The sequence below is a fragment of the Platalea leucorodia genome (assembly GCF_965183815.1).
Source record: "Platalea leucorodia genome assembly, chromosome: 8".
Taxonomy (NCBI): Eukaryota; Metazoa; Chordata; class Aves; order Pelecaniformes; family Threskiornithidae; genus Platalea; species Platalea leucorodia.
Window position 1 is genome coordinate 51,136,576 of NC_138830.1, and position 22,523 is coordinate 51,159,098.

General features: G+C 45.3%; 1 protein-coding gene across 1 annotated transcript; it reads right to left on the reverse strand.

Moving 5' to 3' along the window:
* Positions 1-4,625: 4,625 nt before the first annotated feature.
* Positions 4,626-16,649, reverse strand: MAF (MAF bZIP transcription factor). Its single transcript, XM_082319615.1, has 2 exons — positions 15,040-16,649; positions 4,626-4,679 (listed from the first exon to the last, which is right to left on the reverse strand). Exons 1-2 carry the CDS (start codon positions 16,119-16,121, stop codon positions 4,646-4,648), a joined length of 1,116 nt encoding a protein of 371 aa, XP_082175741.1. The 5' UTR covers positions 16,122-16,649; the 3' UTR covers positions 4,626-4,645.
* Between the last annotated feature and the right edge of the window lie 5,874 nt (positions 16,650-22,523).

Below are 22,523 nucleotides of genomic sequence, written 5' to 3' on the forward strand. Positions count from 1 at the left end.
CTGAGCCATGATTTTGCTTACATTTTGACTCATTCAAAATCAGGCTACAGCTAAGTTATGTGTAATTCAGAAAATCACCAGCTCCCAAAGCACCCAGTCTTTGTACTCGTGGCCCGGTGACTCGGGAGACTAAATTCCCATCCCGGCAGAAATGGTGCATGGGACTTGGGCAACACCAATGATTTCTCATCCTAGGGAATGAACTAAGGTGAATGACAAGTACTTCAATACACCAGCTTTCATTAACAGGCTTCAAGGAACATTACAGCTATTTTTTAACTCCCACAAAAGCCTAGAAGGTAGGAATTAATTATCTAGGTCTATAACTGTGTAAACTGAGATATAAAGAGATCAACGGTAACAGACCTTTAGAAGAAACCTAAGATAACAAGTTTAAAGTGCTTCAGTATTTTGCTGAATCTAGAATCAAATAACTGGGTCAAAGTCTCACAAGTGAGTCAGACTGTAACTCCCAACTCCTGGTTTCTTCACTCTCTAAACATCAGGACTATATGTGGAAGCCTGAGAAGTAATTTTATATGTGGGACGTTAAATCAGTACTTTTCTTGTCTCATCAATCTCCTGTATTTTGGTACAGTGTGAATCATTTGGTAAGTGGCACAAATTAGAAAACCCAGAAGAGATGTTAAAAATATTTCACTTTTGTTTTTAGCACTTAACTTAAAATCCTCTATCAGAACTAAACAACATCAAAAGCCACATGACTGGAAAATATTTTAGAGCTTATTCTAAACACAGGGAAAACTATTAAATTGACTTTGCTGGGAATTTGGGGGGAGTAAAAGCTGTCATACACGGCACGTACTTTCTCTTTGCTTATAAAGACTCAAGATGTTTTCATACTTAAAATTCATAGGAATGAGCTAGAAAGGAGTTTGAGACATAGTGAAGTTGTGCTTTTTTTAAATACTAGAGAACATTTTTTTTACCTATGTAAAATGATCTGCAAATTGCACAAAATATGTTTGGGGAGAGGAAAAGAAGGGAGAGGGGTTACTATCCATTTTTTTATCAAGAATAACATATTACATCCCATTTGAAATAAAAGATTCTCATTTAGACTTAATATAGCACATCTGCTTGAAAAATACATACAAGGCTCCCATTGACTGCAGCGGGAAACTTGCCAATAATATTTCATGGAAGTTATCTTGATATCAGCTTCGGAAAATAAAGACATTTTAAAGGAAGCGCTAATTCAGCAATGGGAAGTTAAAAATAACTCACTCATATGCAAAGAAATTCGATTGTTTTTACAATTCTTCATTTTAATTTTCAGTTTTATCAGATGTATGGTCTAAGAATAAAACTTAGGTGATAAGGTCTCGTTTACAGTGAAGTCAGGAGGTTTGACGTCACAGGCTGTTGCCATGAAGAGAAAAATGATATCACAAGCAACAGTCTGACTTGATTGCACATCAAAAATACATGTGAATGGTATGAGGATGCAAAAGGTCTTGCACAAAACACAAATGTCTTTTAAAAATGCATGTGCGAACACAGGAATAGCAGTGAAAAGTAAGTAAATGTATACTTTAAGAGCACCATGATTTCCCTTGTGTGAAAGGTCTTAGAGGTAAACTAGAAAAGGAACAGAAAATATATTTCTGTTCTTTACTGCTCCTTACTCTCCCCTTAGTTTTAGGGCTCATCCATATGGGGAAATTATGTAGTAAACTATACCGCAGTGCTATCCATTCCCTGGGTGGACACTCCTACTCTAGAGTAAGAGTGGATTTTCCTGGTTAATTCATTTTATTTTGAAAGCAGCTTAAGCTATATTGGAGGCGGGGGGCACAGAAATCCACCCTTGCTCCTGAATAAGAACATCCATCCAGGGAATTCACAGCACAGCTACTGCGGTATGAGTTCAGATCTTGCTTTTTATTAGTACGACCTCCCCTGTAGACATTCCCTTTGTGGCCGAAGTGTGGGCCCCAGGAATTCAATGGGGATTTTACCAAAGCCTGCAGTGGTGCCAGGAGCCCACCCGGGACCTTTCCTCTCACCTGAGATGTAGGTAGGATGCAGTTTAGATCCCAGGGTCCACCATTGCCGCATCCTGCCCTTGGAGCTCTACAAAAGTCATTCAGAGAATCTTTGAAAACTGAAACATTAAGTGTTACACACAGTGATAAAAACCACCAGATTTTTTTCTCGCACTTCATTTTTAAGAGAAAGCCTGGCTACAGTTTTTTGTATCAGAACCAAATTCTACTTTCCAACATTATCACGCTGATCAGGAAATAATTAGAGGGATATTTTGTTCCTGTTGGTTCCATGATGTTGGAGGATGGAGAAGCTCTTCTGCACCAAACAAAATACACTGAAGTAGGATAAAATATGCCTGGGGTTATGGATGTATTGTGAGGGATGTTCGCCGGAGCTGCTAGGAGATGAAACAGGCCAAGGCATGGCCCTTGGAAAATACCAGTTGCCTTGTAAGATACCACAATGTACCCTTGGTGGTATTTTATGGGATAGCAACTAATTTTGTTATTGGTACAACAGCGTATATCATAAACACAGATTCCATCCTCCAGTGCTTACTCTGAAAACTCCCAGCAATCCCCCCAGGCTCGAGGGCATGGAGTGACACCACCGACTGACCTCCATGAACCCTGCTGCCATCTGACCCACGAGAGACATTATGGTGAGAACCTCTTAACCAGCAACCACCAAATATTCCAGTCACAGTCGTAAAACGAATTGCCTTAAATGCTAAAAGTATGCCAGAAATAAATAACATAATTCCTTCAAAGGAGTCAAGTTAGTAAGTTCGACCACGGAGACTACTGTCCACTGCTATAAATGTACAGTCTTAAATTCCCCCAACCAAACCACCTCCATGAATATCAAGTAAATGCACCTCCAGAGAGCGTGGAGTACTGGAGTTTTCATATCTAAGCTTATTATTCCTAATATCACAGAGACACTTCCCCGAATTGTCCTTCTCCTTCCCAAATTCCCCATCTGACCAGATGTCTTTCTTTCTCTTGCTTTCACCTGTCAATCATGTTCACAGCTGAAATTTGATTTCTCTCCCAACAGTAACCTTAGATGAAATATTACCATAGGGGTCAGAACTGTCTGAACCTTGCCATAAAAGTTCGTTAACTCTTCCGAGACCCGACAGCTATTTGCTTAAAAGTAACGGATTTTGCTGCTGGGTTTTTTTTCTATAATATACGAAAGCGTATCCACAAAATATTGGAAGGAAGGCACACGGAATTGTCCCAGAGAGCAGCAGGCTAAGCAAGCCCTGAGTGTGTCCATCAGGGAAAAAGCTTTTACTTTTTTATTATATGGATAACAAGAATGTATATCACTTATTTATATAAATCTAATAGTCACATATATAAATTACAGGAACCACGAAAGTTTTCCTATGGGATTATTGAAATTAGGACTGTTACACTAGGAAGAAGGTGATGGAACATGTGCTGCACCTTTGCAATGAAAATACATACTTAATGTATTTACTTCAGCTGAATCATGACTTGGCTCTGTTCTTGCAAAAAGCATATCGCACTTTAAGCTCTCACAAAAAAACAAGTGGTCCGGCTTCCCTCTCATTTACAGTGGTGAAACATAGAAAAAAAAAAAAAATGCATTGCAGGCAAAACCCTACCCGGGGTGTTCCTCGGGGAAGTGAGAGGAGCATCAGGCTCAAAATGAACCTCTTCTGGTGCTCCTTGCGAAACCTGTTCCCGCAGCCTAAACACCAACAAAAACTCCTCTCGGTAGAGTCTAGAGCGCCAATTACATCTTCCCCATCCTCACTCAAATTTTAAATAACAAGAAATAACAAATAATAAAGAATAAAGAATAAAACAAGCTTAATTCCATGAGCTAATAAAATTCAATTGTTTTCTAATAGCACATAACTGTTGATCGAAGTGTGGTAGGCTGTACGGCAGCCTGTGTTCTTAACTAAAATAGGAGGTTTCATAAAAAAATTCACACAGGAATCTGTCATTGCAACCTTGGTGCTCATTTAAGCCACTTAGTATTTTTTATAGTCAAGGTCAATAAAAATCAGATTCCACAGGAAAAATAAAGTGCCTGTTTGAATCTAGCAGGACTGAAAGTTTAATTCCCACATTTTCATTAGCGGCATGTTTTTTAGTCAATGTTGACAGACTGAACATGAATTTCCAGAGGAAGGCAGTGCTGTGAATTAAACTCTATTGTAATTTGTAAGTACAGAAGTTGTCTAACACAGACTCATGATTTTCATCAAGATCTGAAGGAGATCTTCAGAAGACCCATCCTTAATCCCCGTAGCTGATGTCTGAACGCTAGCATTTGAAGAAAAAGAAAGAAAACATTTGCAAAGGATTATATATGAGTTGTGGGACACAGGAGAGCTGTCTGGCTGACAAAAGTACAAAGCCCCATCATTGCAAATGGTTCTTGTAGGCACCTGAAAGTCAGCCTCATTCGAAAGCCCAGGAAACCGCACCGCTGACTGTCACCGGCTCCCTGGGGCTGGACCAAAAAGCACCGTCTTAGCAGCGGAAAACAAAGCAGCGAAATTACCACCCCTGCTGAAATATGTCAAATTGCTAATGAAAATGAAAACATACCTTTTTTTTTTTTTGACCTCAGGTAACAGGGATTTTCACATCACCGTTGTAGATGATTCTCTCGGGTACCTAATTTAGTAAATATATTAAAATAAACCATTATTAAAAGGAATTTTTAACATTATAAAACATGTCTGTTGTGCCACTATGGTACAGAATAGGACCTTTTATATCCAAATTCTAAATTAAATTTAGAAAGTCTCTTGTATTGTTTATTAACTGTGAGTGAAGAAGAAATTAACACAGGTTGAAGTGAAACATTTCTAGCTCACACATCTAGTCTTTACTTTATGTTAATAACAGGAGACTCTTACTGACAAATTACCTTAAAAACACATATTTTTGCCTCACCAGTGAATATCAGCTTCTAAGACCTGAAAGCATGTAGCTTTCTGTATTTCTTTCTTAATGATTGTTATTAGCTGCACTAATGTAATTGGCAAAATAATAATCAATTTTTGTACACACTCCATTATTTTCCAGACAGTAGTTTAATAACAAAAGCAGAGCTGTCATTTCTCCCTGCGGTTACTCACACTGTACAAATTCATCCTGTCAACACATATTTAAAATCTAATTTAAAAAAAAAAATTCAACAGAGTGAATCTTTGTACAATAAGTGAGATAAGTCAGCGAGTCAATCCACATTTCTTAAATATGGATATTTTGTTGTGTCCCTTATAGTTAACTTTCTCTCCCTGAGCGTGCATACACAGGCATATACATATATTTTTCTATAAACCGCCTGCAGGAATGCTTCAGCTCCATCCATTTATTGTAACCGTACAGCATAATCAGAGCAAGGATAAACCACAAGTCTGATCGGTTTGAATAAAAAAAAAGCAAGACAAACTATAGGCACTTTTCCAGCATTTTGATTCCAGATCAGCTCTGCAGCTTTGAAAACAAAAGTCCCCTGCACGTTTGGTGCCAGGTGAATGATCCCTCTGGCACATCGCACCCAAAGGTGGGACGGGCGCATTGAAACGGTCCCCGCGTGCCACTGAAAGCAACATTTCCTTTTTTTTCGGTTTTCCTTTTCTTTGGTTGGTTTTTTTTTTTGAGAAAGGGGACGGTGTTTCCTTAAATGCAATACTTGGCACAGGGCCCAGGATCTCTTAAAGCAAATGACTCCCGTAGACCTTTGGTGTCATTTTGCTCAAGATGACCTCTGCTTTCATGCCAATCGGTGAATCCATCCTGTTATTAATGCATGGGGCCGAGAGGAATAGGTACTCCGGCCTCACACCTGAAGAGCATTCAGAAAGCGATGTGGTCAGCCTGCTTTTAGCAGTCTCAGCCTTTGCCGAGGCCATCCCTTCTCTAAAACCACAACCATTCAGCCACATCACAGGAGACCTGAAACAGGATGGCACCAACCCGCTTCCACCGGCAAGGCGCATTGATTCATTTAGCAGCTTTATTTAACTATCAGTTTATTAATAAGGGAAGAGTCAAAGAAAGTAAGACAGCGTGAAGGCAGCCAGAGACACTAAGCAGATTTATTAATTTAAGAAGGCTGATCACTTTCCTTCATTTTATCTGAGAGAGTTGGTGCAAGAGAGTTATATTTCAATAAGTTTTCTACTCTATACTGTGCTATTTTAAAAGGATTTCACAATAAAGGAAGCTGAAAGACTGTGCACAGTCTGGAGACCGTATCTGGTGTGACATGAATATAGTATTTTAACCATATTTAATCTTACAGTATTCCCTCCTCTACAATGACTTTGCAGGAGGAAACCCTACAGAAAGGAAAATCTGTTCATCCCACACCACAAAACACTGAATCGCATTGCAGGCTCCAGCAGCTCTTCCTACATATTAAAATGCTTTCATCAGGGAATTTGGAAGCAGTTAAGGGGGGGGGGGGGGGGGGGCGAATACTAGGTCTTGTTTGGTTCACTTTCAGGCTCATTTTCATTGTCACTGACGTTTCACTGCAACAGCTCCAAGTGCTTGAAGGAGCAGGGGCTGTTTGCAGTGCAGAGCAGCACAGCTTTTGAAGCTGCTACTAACAAATAAAACTGATTCTATCCCTATCCCCTTTAGCATCATGACAGCCCACTGTCAAGGCCTTGGCAAGAACTTGTTTCAAAATTGGAGAAGCGGGGTTCACATACACACTCTGAGATACATCCACAGAGATTTGGGAAACAGCCTCGGAAAGCGCCATTCTGTGTACTTCAGCTTCTTTAAAAGCCACGAAATGTAAATCCTGCCCCCCCTCCTTGCTCCCTGCAGAGGTCTCAGGGCCTGATCCAAAATGTCATTTTAAAAGCTCCCTTTGATTGCAGTGGGGTTTAGATTAGTCTCCATGTGAGCACAGGTGAAAAGAAAAAAAGGAAGGAAAAAGAAAAGGAAGGAAAGGCAAAAAAAAATTAAAAATAAGAGAAAGGAAGAAAGAGGAAAAGAGGAAGAAAGAGGAAAATATTAAAAGAGGGGGAAAAAAAGAAAGGAAAAGAAAGGAAAAGAAAGGAAAAGAAAGGAAAAGAAAGGAAAAGAAAGGAAAAGAAAGGAAAAGAAGAGAAGAGAAGAGAAAAGAAAAGAAAAGAAAAGAAAAGAAAAGAAAAGAAAAGAAAAGAAAAGAAAAGAAAAGAAAAGAAAAGAAAAGAAAAGAAAAGAAAAGAAAAGAAAAGAAAAGAAAAGAAAAGAAAAGAAAAGAAAAAAGAAGCCAAGACGACTGTGAACAAAGCAGGAGGGGAAGTGCTCTGTGAACCTACCTAGGGGCCGGTCAGCCAGCTGAAGCCGCCTGGGTGACACACCGGAGCTAAGCTTTGGATGCACGCAGGGATCCTTTAGTTACGCACAGAGTCCCCTTTTGTTCCAGGAATTCAATTTAGAAACAAACAAACAAGCAAACAAACAAACCACGGGTGCTGCCCTCACCCTTCCCCGTCCCGCCCGGTCCCCCGCCCGGGTCCCCGTCCCCCCCGCACCACCTGGCCGCGGTGGGACGCCGGGGCTGGGGGCCGCGCCCCGCACCGTGCGTGGCTGTGGGAGCTCCTCCAGCCGCCCGGCCCGGGGGACGCGTGTGCCCGGGCCCGGGGCAGGCCTGTGCCCCCCGACCCGGCGGCCAGGCCGGCCTGGCCGGGGCGGTGCGCGGCTCAGCCCCTCGCCGGGCCCCGCCGCCCCCGGCCCCGCGGCTGCGGCCCGGGCCGCCCGCCCGGCAGCCCGCGGGTGCTGACGGAGAGCTCGCCGGGGGAAGCGGCAGGGTTACACCGTTATATAGACACCCCCTGCCCGGCCCGGGTTATTTTGAAGCTGCTGGGAGCAGGGGTTTAAGAAGCCGTGCCAGAATCCTCCCCAAAGGCGCTGCCTTCCCCCGGCCGCCGCAGGTGCCGGCGGGCAGCGGGAGGCAAAGGTGCGCGCCCCGCCGTCCTGGGCACCCTGCGCGCCCCGCCGCCCCCGGGGCGCTCCACGTAACACCGAAATCCAAGGGATGAGGGGCAGGGAGATGCCAGAGCTCGCCCTGAAACAGGGTGTTGAGCCTTCACGCCTCCGTACGCAGTCACTGACATTTCTGCGTTAACGGGGGACAAGCTGCCGAGAACACTTTTCAGGATTGTGCTTCTTTATGAATTAACAATTGAGAGCGGCGACCAGGGACGCTCCATTCCCTACCCCCGCTGGAAACTTGAAGACACTGCTCGATTTGTTGTTCGCTGGGTATTTTTTTTTTCTGCGTGGTGCAGAAACACCACTTCTAGCAAACTTCTCTTCTGGCTTTGATTCCCTCCATGCAAGACGTCTTATAAGAGATGCATTAAAAAAAATTAAAAAAATAAAATAAAGGAAATCATGTCACAAAAGTCCACAGGGCTCCAAACCAAGGAAGGAGAGAGGCAGGGCAATCTCCATCCCCGTAACTCACTGCACCACAACTACAGGCCTCCACGCTTCACTGCTGCGTCGGAAGTGGCACGGGTTTAAAAGCTCGACTTGGGGGGAAAAAAAAGTGGGTACAGCAACAGTGAAAGAAAATGATCATTTCAGAGAGCGATAAGATACGGGCGGCTTGCATTGAGGGCACTGAGACGTTATCACACTGTGCCGGGTCAACCTGATACGGTGGTAGATAGCTGGGGCTGGAGCTGGAGCTGCCTATCTGCCGTTACACCCGGTTACAGCCTCGCTGATCCCTGGCCTTTTGCTTTTCACTTGAAAAGTTAAGTCACATCCTGGACTATTTTTGCATCGTGTTGGCTTAGAGCTCACAAATCTGAATGCACTCAGCCCTCAGAGAGTGACAAATGTTATTCTCGGTCCTCCCCCACAATTTCAAGCAGTCAAGACTTAGATGCGGCAGAGTGTACAGTATTTTAATCTATTGATTTGTATCATCTGCTGTGCCCAAAAAATTCATTAGAAGAGCCTTAAAAGTGTGAGGTAGTTGAGTGCTCAGCTCCCTCCCGAAAAGACGAATTCTCTCAACAGCCGCTCACCTCTGCCGTGTCCCGGGGTGTGCTACCTCGCGTTATTCATACCGAGACCTGCACTTCAAACAGATATCTGAAGCATTTGTCTACGGACAGCTTGAATGTGTGTGTGTGCGTACAAGCAGGATTGTTTTTTGTCCCGGCTGAGCAAACAAAATCTATCCCCCTCTCCATAGCTACCCTTGGAATGCCCAAGCCTCATGGCAGCCGCTCACAACACAGCCATTCGGAAAGAGGAAGAAAGTTTATTAAAAAATTTTAATTCCTAACATTGAAGTACGTAGGATTTTTTTTTCCTGCGTGAAATTTTAAATTCAGCCATCTGAACAGGTGTCAGAAACAGTGGGTTCATTTAGGCCCTCTGATGATCGGAGTAATAAATATAGAGGATTTCCTTTCAATGCAGCACATGCTGAAATGACACCAATGTAGTTCTGGCATCTGAGCAGATAATTCTGATATATGCATCATTTCCTCCCTAAATCCAGGAAGCAGCTACACTCTCTATCTGATATTAGTATATTATGTCAAATAGAAATTGGCATTAAAATTATGAATGATTCTAGATCGAGAACTTCCTACACACTACGCAGAGGGAGGGGGAGGAAACAGCTGCGCAAAAGCTTTCGGAAGGGAAAGGGAAAAAAGAGCTGGGAAAGTTCATTTTTTAAACTAAAAATTTGCTGCCATGTTTCGCGTGGGGGTAGTTTTCAAGTGGCATTTTGATTCAGCGCAGGCGTTTTTGTTTTAAAAAGGTGAAGAAGACTTTCTAATAAATAGAAGCTCTCACCGCTCCGTTTGCAAATGGGCGCTTCTCGCACAGGACCTGCCCAGCAAGTGGTGAGAAATTGTTCAAGAAATAAAGATACACTGGTGTGACCAGGATATTTCCCTCTCTTCTCCCCTCTTTTTTTTAGGATGTGGTCCGGGATGACATTTCTCAAGCAGGGAAAACGCTGCAGCACAAACACAAAAATACTCTTGGACTCTGCTCAGCAGAAGCCCGGAGGTCGGGCAGAGGGTTATGTTTCATTTTAGGGGGGGAAATAAAACAGGCTCAAGAGTAAGGTGGGATGGGGAGGGACGAGGGGGCTGAGCCGCAGTGCACACCATTTCCCAGCCAGCAAAGGGCCGCTCTCCGTGCGCGTATCTCCCAGCACTGGTCACATGAAAGTTCTTTGTAATGTAGTTAATAAACGGGAAAGCACTATAGGACCATGGGAGAAATAGGACGTTGTTAGTGATGGGGGTATTAAGACCACGCACGCCTTTTGGCACACGATGGCCCGGCTCAGGCAGCGTTCCCCCTGCTTTAGCCAGAGGTACCTGCGGGAGAAGTGCAGGATCCTGCTCCCCTTTGAAATTCCCAGGGATTGTTCCTCCGAGCTCAATGGGAGCAGGATCGAGGCCAGAGTCAAGCGAGGGGTGATTAATGAATGTAGGTTATTCAGAGCAGAGCGGTTCCAATTAGTCCTCAGCAAGCAGTCCTGCGGCAAAGGTGGGCGCTCCCCTGCAATGATTCATACAGAGAACCCCAATACTCGCTTTGCTTTAGCAAACATTAAAACGTGCATCTATTTTTTTTCCTCCCTTCAGTTGGGCAGTTGGCGTGTTTCAGGCTGAAATTCAAGCGCAGCCTAAGGAAGGCTGCATTTTTTTTTTATTTGCAAAGCAAGATTGCAATATGTGTCATAACGATGCCAAACTGGGAGAGAGCCTTTCTTCCCTCTCAGGTTGGGTGTGTGATGGGAATTTTCCCTTTTGCGCTCAGTCTATTTCTAGGAAGGATTTCTCTTATCGCTGTTCAAACAGGGTGGTGGGTTTTTTTTTTTCCTTCGAGAAAGAAGATACTTCAGGGAGGCAGCAGTGCTTCCCTCGCTCTGCGCTACTCAGTCGATTCACAATACTTTTAAAATTGTAGTGCCTGCTCCTAACTTTGCCTGCGAGGAAACCTGGAGTGGCAGAGGGGCGCGGGGATGAGGCTGGACCAGAAGTGGGTCCCGCTCCAGGGGCTTGGGGCTCCGCGCTCCCTCGGGGGCTGCAGCGCCGTTTCGGGGGGGGCTTTGCCAAGGACAGGCCTCGTCTGTCCCTTCCTTAGGTCAGGGCTCCTTCAGGAGCTATCGGCAAGGGCAGCACTGAAGCATCTAAGTGACCCCCTGTGAAAGAACCTGGGCATGAGTAAAGGCTCAGCCAGGGAAGGGGAGGTGGGAGAAGAAATAAAAAGCAGCCCTGTCTTTATGAGGAGATAATTCTCTGCTTGGCCAATAGCAACCAGTTTACCCACAGATTACACATTAACCAGAGAATGGAACTCAAATTAACCAGAATCTGGAGCTTGAACCATTACTCAAACCCTGGTGCAACAGCAGGTCAGATGCCAAAGGGCAGGTTGGTGCCCTGGTGCTGGGGAGGGGTGAGGCGCAGCATCGGCCTCGGGGACCACGGCCACCGATGCCCGCTGTCACCCACGGCGGGGCCGGGTGTCCATCCCCTCCAGAGGGACCTCAGCAGGAGCAGGTTGACCTCCAGCAGCACCCAGTGACCGCTGATGCAGGCTCTCATGGGTGCAGGCGCCGTGGGGGGCTCAGGGGCGCATCCTGACCTCAGCACACAGGGCGGGATGGGGTCCAAGCCGCGGACTGGACAAAACGGGCAGAGGAACGGCAACAGGTCCTCTCCTTTCAGTGCCACCGGCGCCCGGGAGGGATGACCTTACAGCTGGGAAGAAGTTGCACCGACAGCAGGGCGGGAAAAATACAGGAAAAACAAAAAGTGCTGGGTTTATGAGCCTGGGTCTGGAGATAAAACCCCCATCCTGGAGGAGCTGGAGCATCCTTCGGAGAGACCTCCGCTTCTCAAATAAACTGGGCAGATAATCCCATTCAAAGAGCGGGAGAGGACTCTGCAAACGGACACCGGAGGCTCTCGGGGAAGGTGGCTTTAAACGAACTGGGTCGAGGGTTTGAGGAGCCTTTCGAAGTCAAAATGCCCTTTGACATGAAGAACTGCAGTGAAGAGGGGCTCGGAGACCTGAACATTTCTAGCACATTAACCTTTGGATTGATTGTTTAGGACAAGTAACTCCCAAAAGTTGGAGGAAGTCCTTTGAATTTTTTTTTTCTCTGCTCCTCAGTGCTGGGCTTTATAAGGCCTGTAGCAAAAAAAAAAAAAAAAAAAAAAAGGAAAAAAAAAGAAAACCACAGGGCAAACAAAAGAAGAAGGGGGGGAAAAAAGCAAAGAAAAGAAAAAAAGGAGGCAGTATGGACCCAAATGGCAAGAAATCTTTCGATCTAGCGTTAAGTGGCCCTGTGACAAGCCAAACCTGATGCGGTGTCATCTCTTACTAGAGACAGGCATGCTTTGCTGGGATCAGATGATAAGAGGATGTGAAGTCTTCCCTTTCACTTCACTCCATCATAAAACAATCAAAATATAGGGCTGTATCATGTCATCAGGTTTTTAAGCAGACCTCCCCTTTGAGATCTCCTAAAACCTGGTGGGATGATCTGAGTCACTGAAACTGAGCTCATTGCAATACTGAGACGTCAGAAGCAGCACCTGAAAGCTCACGTTTTTCATCTACCTGATAGATAACTTGATTTCTAGCGGGCGACAATTTTCCATTTTACACGAAGCTATCCTTTTCCTTCTCCCCTCCTGCATATTATCGAGGCCAGCTCTTGGATCAGCATCACCCCTTCGCCAGGCAGTACGCTGAAGTACTGCTCTCGGAGTTATTGAACTTTAAACTACAGACTAAGAAACTGAGTACGGAATCAAAAAAATGCAGTTTATTATTGTAGATTATTCTCTCTTTTGATATAACCATAGAGTCGAAAATGAAAGAAAAGCACATAGGAACATCACACGTGGTTAGTTAGTAACTCAAGATATAAAACAATTTTGCACAGCAAAATATGTAAAAGAAAAAGTAACTGACAAGATTTTTTTATATTTATTGTGGTAAGATTTACTTTCCATTTTTTTTTTTTAAAAGACAGGATATCAGTCCCTGAAAATAAAATTTACTGATTATTGCCTTTAAAACTGTGGAATTTTTGAAGTTACAGAAAATCCAGTTCTGCACCACAATACAACTGTAAAAAAATCTGCATCATTTTAAAACTGTGCAGTAATGCCATCTTTATAACTGCATAAATTGTATTAGCGTTCTAAACAGGTTCGTAATTTTTTTTTTTGTTTTTGTATTATATGCTTGCAGGTTATATCTTAGTGCAATTCAGTCCCAAATACTTCAATTTTGAAAAAAAAAAAAAAAAAAAAAACCAACCCATACATTTTGAATGTAAAATACCCCTATAGATATAAACAGGGGTGCCTCCCCCTTTTAATACTTTGGTTTTCAAATACAGTCAGTGGTATAGCAAGGACTACATATACCCAACTTATATTTAAGTTGCAAGCACATGCTGCATAAACTACTTTTTAAAACAGTCCCGTTGCAAATTCTACCCCCCTTTACATCACGACAGTAAACAATTTAGTGCATCAATCTTTAAAAAAAAATCTACATCTAAACAGACCTAACTCTTTCGAATTTATCTATAACATTCCTTTATCTGTAGCATACATTTTAACTGGGCTAACAGATGACAGAAACTAGAATTAAATTATATACTAGGAACCCAGAGCATTCCACATTTGACAATGACCAAATGCAAAAGGAAAAAAAAAAAATGGGGCAGATCACTTAAAATTAATTTTTAGACTGTTTTAGGCAACAGCATGGTTTCAATGTCCCCCCCAAGTGGGATGTGAATTTTGTTTTTGAACATCTTTCCAAAGTTCTTTTTGTGGTTTTTATATTTTTTTTTGCCACATTAGGTTATCAAAATCCATTCTGGCATGTTTTTTGAGAGGGAATGCTTCAGTGCATTTAAAAGGAAGTCTGAAGTTTTGAGTAACTCAAAGCAGTTTTAGAGCAGATGCAAACTTTAATGGGGAGGAAGAGGAGGAGGAAGATCAAAGGTTGCACTTTTTTGCTTTCAACCCAAAAAAGTGATGAGGCAATAAAACAAAAGGATGAATGCCATGCCATAATAGTCTCCAAAAGTCCATTTCCAAGCAAAAGAAAAAAAAATAATTATACCGTACATGACCAGCATGCAGGGTTTTTTATTAATATAATGTCTCTTTTTCATAGTCTTTCGAAACAGTTATAGTTCATTGTTGCTAAGACAAAATAGCAAGCGTAATGCATGAGATGAGTATGGGATTCTAATGGCAGACTAAAGTCTCACGTTTGGCAGATTAAGGCCAAAACTCACATGAACACACCGAAGGTTGATGCAGGCTTGATTTTGGCAGGTTGATCTAGGCATATCTCTAGTTTTGCACAACAACGCTAAAAACTGATGGAACTCAGCAAGCTGGAGTCTAAAAATTTCACATTGTTTTTGTATTTTTTTGTTTTTGTTTTGTTTTTTTTTGTATTTTTTTAATTTTATTTTTCTTTTTGCAAAGCTCAAATCTCATATGAAGAACTCAGGATGGCAAAAAAAAAAAAAATCTGACTTTTTTGGACACAGCAAGCTCAAAAGAAAAAAAACCTCATGAACTTAAAAATATATATATATATAATGTGGATGGCAGGTTTCAAGGAAGAGCAAGCTTCATATGAAGAACTGAGTTGGTGGCGAGTTGGATCTTTTAAATTTAAAAAAAAAAAACCACAACAGCAAGCCCCCACAAAAATAAAAAAATAATAATAATAATAAACAGAAAAGAAACTCATGTAGAACTTTAGGTTGGCCAACACGGAGCCAGCCCACCTTAAAAAGAAAAAAAAAACCAAAAAAACAAAAAACAAAAACCAACCCAAAAAACAACTTTGTTTTAAAATTGTTTTGAGTTTTTTTAAAAAAAAAAGTAATACAAGGTGGCAAGCTGGGTTGTCGCTCTAGCAAAGCCCCCAACAACAACTCACACGGAGAACTTTTAGTTAAGGTGGCAAGGCTGTGGGAACTCACATGAAAAACTCTGGAGAGGAAGGGTTGTCGCTGCTGGATCCGTTTTCTCTGAAGCCATTGCTGACCAGCTTCTCGTATTTTTCCTTGTAGGCGTCCCTCTCCCGGACCAGCCTGGAGATCTCCTGCTTTAGGTGCTCCACTTGCTGCAGCAGCTGGTTCTTCTCCGACTCCAGGACGTGCCGCTGCTGGACCCTCTTGAAGCGGCAGGACTGGGCATAGCCCCTGTTTTTGAGGGTCCTCCTCTTCTGCTTCAGCCGGATCACCTCTTCCTTGCTGACGCCCCGCAGCTGCCGGTTGAGCTCCCGCACCGACATGGTCACCAGCTGCTCGTCGGAGAAGCGGTCGTCGAAGTGGAGGCCGCCGCCGCCGCCGCCGCCGCCGTGGTGCGGGTGGTGCAGCCCCCCGGCGCCGCCGCCGCCGCCGCCGCCGCCGCCGCCGGAGCCGGCGGCCGAGGAGGCGGAGGAGGGCGGCGCGCTGCCCGGCGCCGCGGCGTGGGGGTGCCCGCCGCCGCCGCCGCCGCCGCCGCCGTGGTGCGGGTGGTGGTGGTGGTGGTGGTAGTGGGGCGCGCCGCCCTGCGCCGCCGCCGCGGCGATCACCGCCGACACCACGGCGGCCGCCGAGCCCATCTCCTCGGCCGGCACCGAGCCGCCGGCGCCGGCGGCCGCGGCCAGCTGCTGCCCTCTAGCATAGCCATCGAAGGCGCCGGGCAGCGGGTGGTGGCTGCTGTTGATCAGCGCCTCCACCGCGTCCTCGGGGCTGAAGCCCAGCGCCTCCGGGTTGAGCTGCTGCGGGTAGCCCGTCATCCAGTAGTAGTCTTCCAGGTGGGTCTTCTGGTCGGTGCCGGAGCCGGGGCTGGGCGCCGAGAAGCTGGGGGACGGGGGCACCGAGCTGCAGGGCGTGCTCATCGGGGTGGAAGAGAGCGATCCCCCGGCGATCAAGCGGCCGCACTGGCTGATAATGCGATCGGTCTCCACCGGCTCCTTTTTCACTTCAAACTTCATCAGATCGAAGTCATTAACATATTCCATGGCCAGGGGACTGGTGGGCAGGTCGGAGCTGCTCATTGCCAGTTCTGATGCCATCCTTTTGCTGCTGACAGTCCTCCAGAAAGGGTGCGCTCCGGGAGCGAGGGGACTGCTCTGAGTTGCCACCGGGTGAGCCAGCTTGATTTTTGGCGAGCTCCGCTCCGCTCTCTCCTGCCTCTGCCTCTCGCCACGGCCCCTCGCAGCCTCCGCTCCAATTCGCCCCGGCCGCTCTCGCTCCCGCTCCGCGTTATCCTTTGCAGAGTCTCCGCTGCCGCTGATGCATCAGAGCGAGGGGCTCTTGCTATTCGCCTTTTGCATAAAGGGTTTTTTTTTTTTCCTCCTCTCTCCCTCCCTTCTCTCTCTCCTCTCTCTCTCTTTTGCAGCTTGCAAACTGCAGCTGGAAGTGTTAGCTGGTGGTGTTGCGAGTAAATTTTGTTGTTGTTGTTGTTGTTGTTGTTTTGTTTTGTTATTTTTAACACTTCATGGTGCCTTTCCTCTGGGCTTTCTCATGCAAAGTGCAGAGCGAGAAGAGAGGTTCATCGGGGAAGGGAGGAGGGAAAAGAGCGAAGACAAAAAAAAAAAAAAATCAAAGTCGATATCGCAACCAAAATAATAATAATAATAGTTAAAAAAAAAAGAGAGAGAGGGAAAAAAAACCTCGACCCCAAAGCTACAGCAAGAAGATGAAAAATATTTTAAAGGTTTCATCCAGCAGGAGAGTTTAAAAGCATTGCTGAGTTTTATAGCGCTCCTGACGTCAAATGGGAAACGGACTGGGCGGCCGGGCCAATGGGCTGCCGCCATCCCAGCCCTCATTAGCATAATATATAGAAACAAGGAAACTTTTCGGAGCTGTCAATCAGGGCCCCATCAGCTGACTGTCAGCTGGGGAGCGCCTTAACCCCTTCCTGCCCGCCGCCTCCCGCCGCACTCACCGGGTAAGCGGGTGCGGGACGGGGCCGCGGCGGGGGCCGCTCCTCCCGCCCCGCTCCGCTCCGCTCCGCTCCTCCCGCTCCGCTCCGCTCCGCTCCGCCGTCGCGCCGGGACGGCCCCGGCCGCCGCGCTCCCCGCGGCCGTGCGCGCCGTCGGGCGAGCGCCCTGCCCCGGGGCGGGGTGCCCGGGAGCTGCCCCCGCCCGGGCGGGCGGTGCGGGCACCTGAGGCCGCGGGGGAGCTCCCGCCGCCCGGGGAGGAGCGGGAGCGCCGGGCGGCCGGGCGCAGCGCCCCGGCGGGGACGCGGCAGCGCGGCGCCGCCTCCGGGGCCGCTCGCAGCGCGGGGCTCCGCCGCGCCAGGCGCGGATTACCTGCCGCGGGCCGGCCCTTCCCCGCACGGGGCCGGGGCGCTCGCTCCGCTCCCCCCGCTCCCCCGCGGCGCCCCGGTCATTTATCGATTATTTTTTTCGGGGACGGGGCATCGATCCCTCAATCCCCCCCCCGCCGCCAAGAGGTGCGAGAGCCCTGCAAGTTTGCAAGCCCCGCGCCCGCCCCCGCCGCACTTGGCCTGCTGGCCCGGGCTAATTAATTTAATACATTTAGAACTAATTGTATTTACTTTAGCCTCCCCTCCCGCCTGCCCCCCCCGCCCCGGGAGGGGGATGGGGATGGGGCCGGGGGGGGCCGTGGAAGCGGCGAGCGGGCTGGACGCGGAGCGGCGGATCGGCTCGGTTTAAACCTCGACAGCGCCATCTCTCGTCGAAAGGTCAGTGCCGAGGCGGCCCCCGGCCGGTGCGGAGCCGCGGGAGCCGGGCCGGGCCGCGCCGGGCCCCGCCGTCGGGGCGGTGGCCGCCCCCGCAGCGGCCGCGGTCCCGGTCCCCGCCCGGCCCCGGCCCGGCCCGGCTGCACCCGCGGCCCCCCGCCGCGGGCCGGGGAAACCCGCAGCCTCCGGGGCTGCCAGGCTCGATTTTCCGACCGGGCTTTATGGGAATATCGATAGAATTAAAGTTACTTGTAATTCCGTGATAAATGAGATGTCTCTAGTAAGTAAGATTAAGTGCAGTGCTATAAAGTTGTTTATCTGAAAAGTAATTCTCAGAAACCTGACTTCTGACACTTGGTCATATATTAAACCAGCTTCTTGAACATTGTACTTCAAATCCTCCCTTCTCCCCTTGCCCGGTCCCTTCCCCCTCGGAGTTTGCTATTTCTAACTGCGCGCAGGGTATTACTTTGTAGGTGCGGGCGAGTCTCTGGGTAATTTTTCACCGACTGTGAAAATCATCATTTGCAATAGCCAAAGAATCTCTGCTTAGGAAATAGTACTTGGCTAGTGGATTTACGAATGGATAACATCTTCTGACTATGCCATTATCAGTATGAGTGCCAGTACTAACATCTGAAAGTCATACAGCATGTACTGTTCCTGGCAGCTAAAAAAGGTAGGGCATACTGCAAATTTAGGAAGATAACTACATCTAGAAATGATCATAGAGGCAATTCTGTAAAGCTAAAAAATGCTACCGACATCGCTAACAAAATTAAAATATAGTTCTGCATGGTCCCGAAACACAGCCGCACGCACAGAGCCATGGACATCTGCTAGCTTTATCTTACAGATTGCGATTCATGACAAAGTTAATACAACTTAACTACTCGGGCTGGCTTTCCTATTTCTTCACGTTGTTGGAATCAACAAAACTTCCAGGCTCACAGCATAAATCCCCCCAGGACAGTCCAATTCCCGGTATTTGTTTTTTCCCTGAGCAAGATGAATGTGGTACTGTATATCACTTAACATGCTCACCTATGAGAGACATAAAATGTGTGCTAATATTTTTAAATGAAAAGGTTATTGCTTTTCAGAATGTACAATTGTAGTATTTCACTTGCCCGCTTGATAGATGGCTGTGGAAATGTGGCTCCAGCCCCATAAAATAGTTTGTTTGGACGTGAGGATTCAAAGTGCTACATTTGCAAACGAGTAAATTTCCTGAGCAAACTCTGAACTCTAGACAAAGAGTAGGAAATTGTGTGGGCTAATGGGGACCGTCTCTTAAATGATACCACTGTAAGCAAGTGCTGCAAATTAATTGAAGCTCTGACCTACCAGAACAGCAAGTAAAATTATTAGTTGTACAATACGGTTCTTGTGTGATTGTTACACAGAACTGCTGCACCAAAATGTCTCTACTGTTCAGCGCAGCAGAGAAAAAAAGATTATTAGCAATTTTTGGATAACCTTCAGAAGCAACATTATCCTCCCTACACTATATAATTCTCATTTTAGTAGTATTTTTCTTTATTATTTGGCTATTCACAATGGGTGTCTAAACATTTACAGTCCTCTATTAACAGTGTTTCTTCCATAACAATCACACACTTTCATTTCAATTAGAGCTATTCAGTCTTCCGTTTTTCCACAATTATCGCAGGCCAATTCCCCCAGACTGCTCCCTTTTCCCAGCGCTGTTTGGAACAATCCTGCCCTGAGCCAGGCAGAGGGAAAACTCCAGCGTCCCTCTCGTAGCCTCTTGCTCTGGTTTGTTTTTAAGCATCACTGTTCGACGACATAACGCGGAGCCCTGCTTGCTCCCAGTTTGCTGCTGACCTGGTTCATAAGCCTTCAAACTAACGTGTATTTATTGGGGGAGAGTTTTCTGAGAAATCGCGCAGGGGGATGTGAAACATTAGCTCCAAATACACTCGGATCACCCTGCATTGGGACGAGCACGCCAGCAGCATATGCAAGAACTTCCATCGCTGAAGTGTGTGTGCGTGTGTGTGTCCAACACAGAAGATTTAGCAGAAGCGAACGTGCAGGTTATGAGTTATATGGACTCAGAGTGTAATTTGTTATAACTTAAACACATATCAAGACCAACACATTAAGTACAGTTACTGCTCCTTTTGTTTATCCAGTGTCTTATTTTATGGTGCAGAACTAAACAGTGTCCGCCAAATTTAACTATGAAACCAGCCAAATTGATTTCAGAAAGACTTCTTCAGAGTAACAGAGTGATAAGGCATAAACTGCTCCTAGGTGCAGTGCTAGATAAATCCTTTTAACAGTCTTCAGATCAGTTAACAGGGTAAGTAAATCACATATCACTGTTAGCAGATTTATGGGAGAGAATTAATAGAATCAGACGAGATAATCTGGTAGGGATAAAATTGCTGAGGAAACAGTCCTGCCTTATATTGGAGGGTATGAAACAACAGCCTGATTAGTGGGAGTCGTTATGGATTGGTGAATTATGAGCTAAATCATCATAAGAGTAATTCAGTATTTAATAATTCTTTTCTCTTTAAACAACTCACAGACGCAAATAAAAGCCTCTCTCTCTTTGAAGACACATTCTTTATATATTTTTATTGGATGTAATTTACTATTTGCATTACCTGTATTTACTTCATAATTGAACATTTTGCATTCAAATTTATGTAATGCATTATGCTTGAGAATATATTTCTCCCTTATTAGCATAAATAGTCACTTACCTCATGAATTACTAACAAAGTTTATCTGAAAATGTAGGTATATTTTTTATTAAGTGGAACACAAACATATGTACAATAAATTCTGATTTGCCAGTAGTGTTACAGAAACACAGAACAACCCTGTGTCGGAGAAGAGGGAAAAGAAGCAGCAGCGAAGAAGCAGAATCAATTACTATGGGTATATATGTGACACTAATTTCTTCTGTCAATGTTTTGTTTATTTTTAATAAAGAACGAGTGACTCAAAGGTTTACTTTAGAAGGAGCAGATGAAAAAGGATCTCCACAGTGAATTTCTTCTCTCTCTTCCCCCCAATACTTTCCGATGGACTTGGCTAACTGAGGCTGTGCCACTGCAGTCTTTGCTCCGGCTGAGTTCCTGCTGACCCGGTGCACGCCATGAATGTATGCTGCTCTAAGCTCACTTTCTCAAACATTTCTCGCTTTCCCCTAATCCTGTTTCTATGCTTGGCTTTAAGTCCAAATAATCAATATAATTTAGGCCCATTCTGCAGTATTAAGGCAAACTTACTTATGCAGAGAAAACCCCAGCCCTATTGACTTCAAGAACTGCAGGACCGAATCCTTGATCCCACTGAAACCAATGACAAAACTTGTATTGATTTCGGTGGAAGCAGGATCAGGCCCTTGATGTTAGCAATTTGTTTATGTCAGAGGGCTGGCACTACAAGAAATGAAAGACATCGGCAGATCTGCTGGCAGGAAATCAGGTTTGCTCCCCAAAATTCAAAGGCAAAATTCCCACTTAACTTGTCGTGGATCTCCTTTACGCTAAGGTTTTATCATCGTGATACTGCATGCTAGGATGCCTGTATATTTTGTCTGGACGCATAAAGCCAGTCCTCCTGGGAGCATTCAAATGAGCACATCTATAAATGTAGCACAGCAAAATGAGCTACTTTTGCCACTCTCGCTTTTCCCGAGCCTGGTACAATCCATTTCTGTGCCAACAGTTTTCTGCCCCATACACATCCGATACTGCTCTTTTATTTTAAGGCTGAGAAAATCTTCCCTTTAAACTCACGCTGAGCATCAAATTGGACTCCACTTGCAGCTGAACATCTTGGCTGTCTCTTCCTTTCCTCCATCAGCTCCAGTATATTTTATGTAGAATTCTCTCTGTTAATGAAACTTGCTTCTCCTCTCTCTTCACTTTCCAGTCTTGCATTAGTGTTACCGAATCCATCAGACTTGCCGCATTTCAAAACTGTGCAAAAGGAGAGAAAAAACCCTGTTCTCTTTTCCTATACAGTCTCCTATTTGGCCATTCTGCACAGACCCTAAATACACCACCTCTGTTCATTTGTATGTAAAGTTTCTGTCGCTAAATTAGAAAAAAGTAGTTTGAAAAGGCAGGCTTAAACACACATCTTGGTTGCTTTTGTGTCGTATCCGAGAGGGCTTGTGTTTTAGCTCTGGGAATTGCGAGGTATTAGCAGCTGCTTCGATTTTATCCCCCTGGAAGTGCCTGACAGTCACTATGTGGAAGACGCAGCATTGGTGCTACACCTGAGTGTGTGAGTTTGCTCTGCGTACCCTGAGTCTGAATGAAGTGACGGCTTTTTAGCAATCAGAATATTTTTGTTGCTTGTTTATAACGTTTGTAAAATGCTAGAAATATTCCAAATAACATTGTATGATATAGAAACAATTTCTCTATCTGAAGGGAAGACAGCACAGAGGTGCGACTGAAAAGCTGCAAGTGACTCTAAGACGTGGCTGAAGGTTAGTGTCACAAGATTTGTACTGTGCTTGTTTCGTGATGCATGTCCTAGTTTACTAATTTTCATGAATGGCTTTGCCTAAATGTAAAAATCAATGAAGATATTTTGATGCTAAAAAATCTATTTATCTAAAAGAAATAAAAACTGAAATGGCAATAAAGATTTTTATCAAGCTTTATGGTGGAATTTATCATTTATAACTTGGATGATCATGTTCAGTTATATAATGTGGTGTTTGCTCTGGAATTAGCTGAAGTGAGTAAATAGAGAACATGGTAAAAAC

Bases quoted from the DNA above. Each gene is read 5' to 3' on its own strand.
- MAF (XM_082319615.1), bottom strand. From the start codon at position 16,121: ATGGCATCAGAACTGGCAATGAGCAGCTCCGACCTGCCCACCAGTCCC. The intron at 4,680-15,039 runs GTGAGTTCCCAC...TTACTAAATTAG, and splicing joins TCCTCTCCAGAGTTTTTCAT to GTACCCGAGAGAATCATCTA.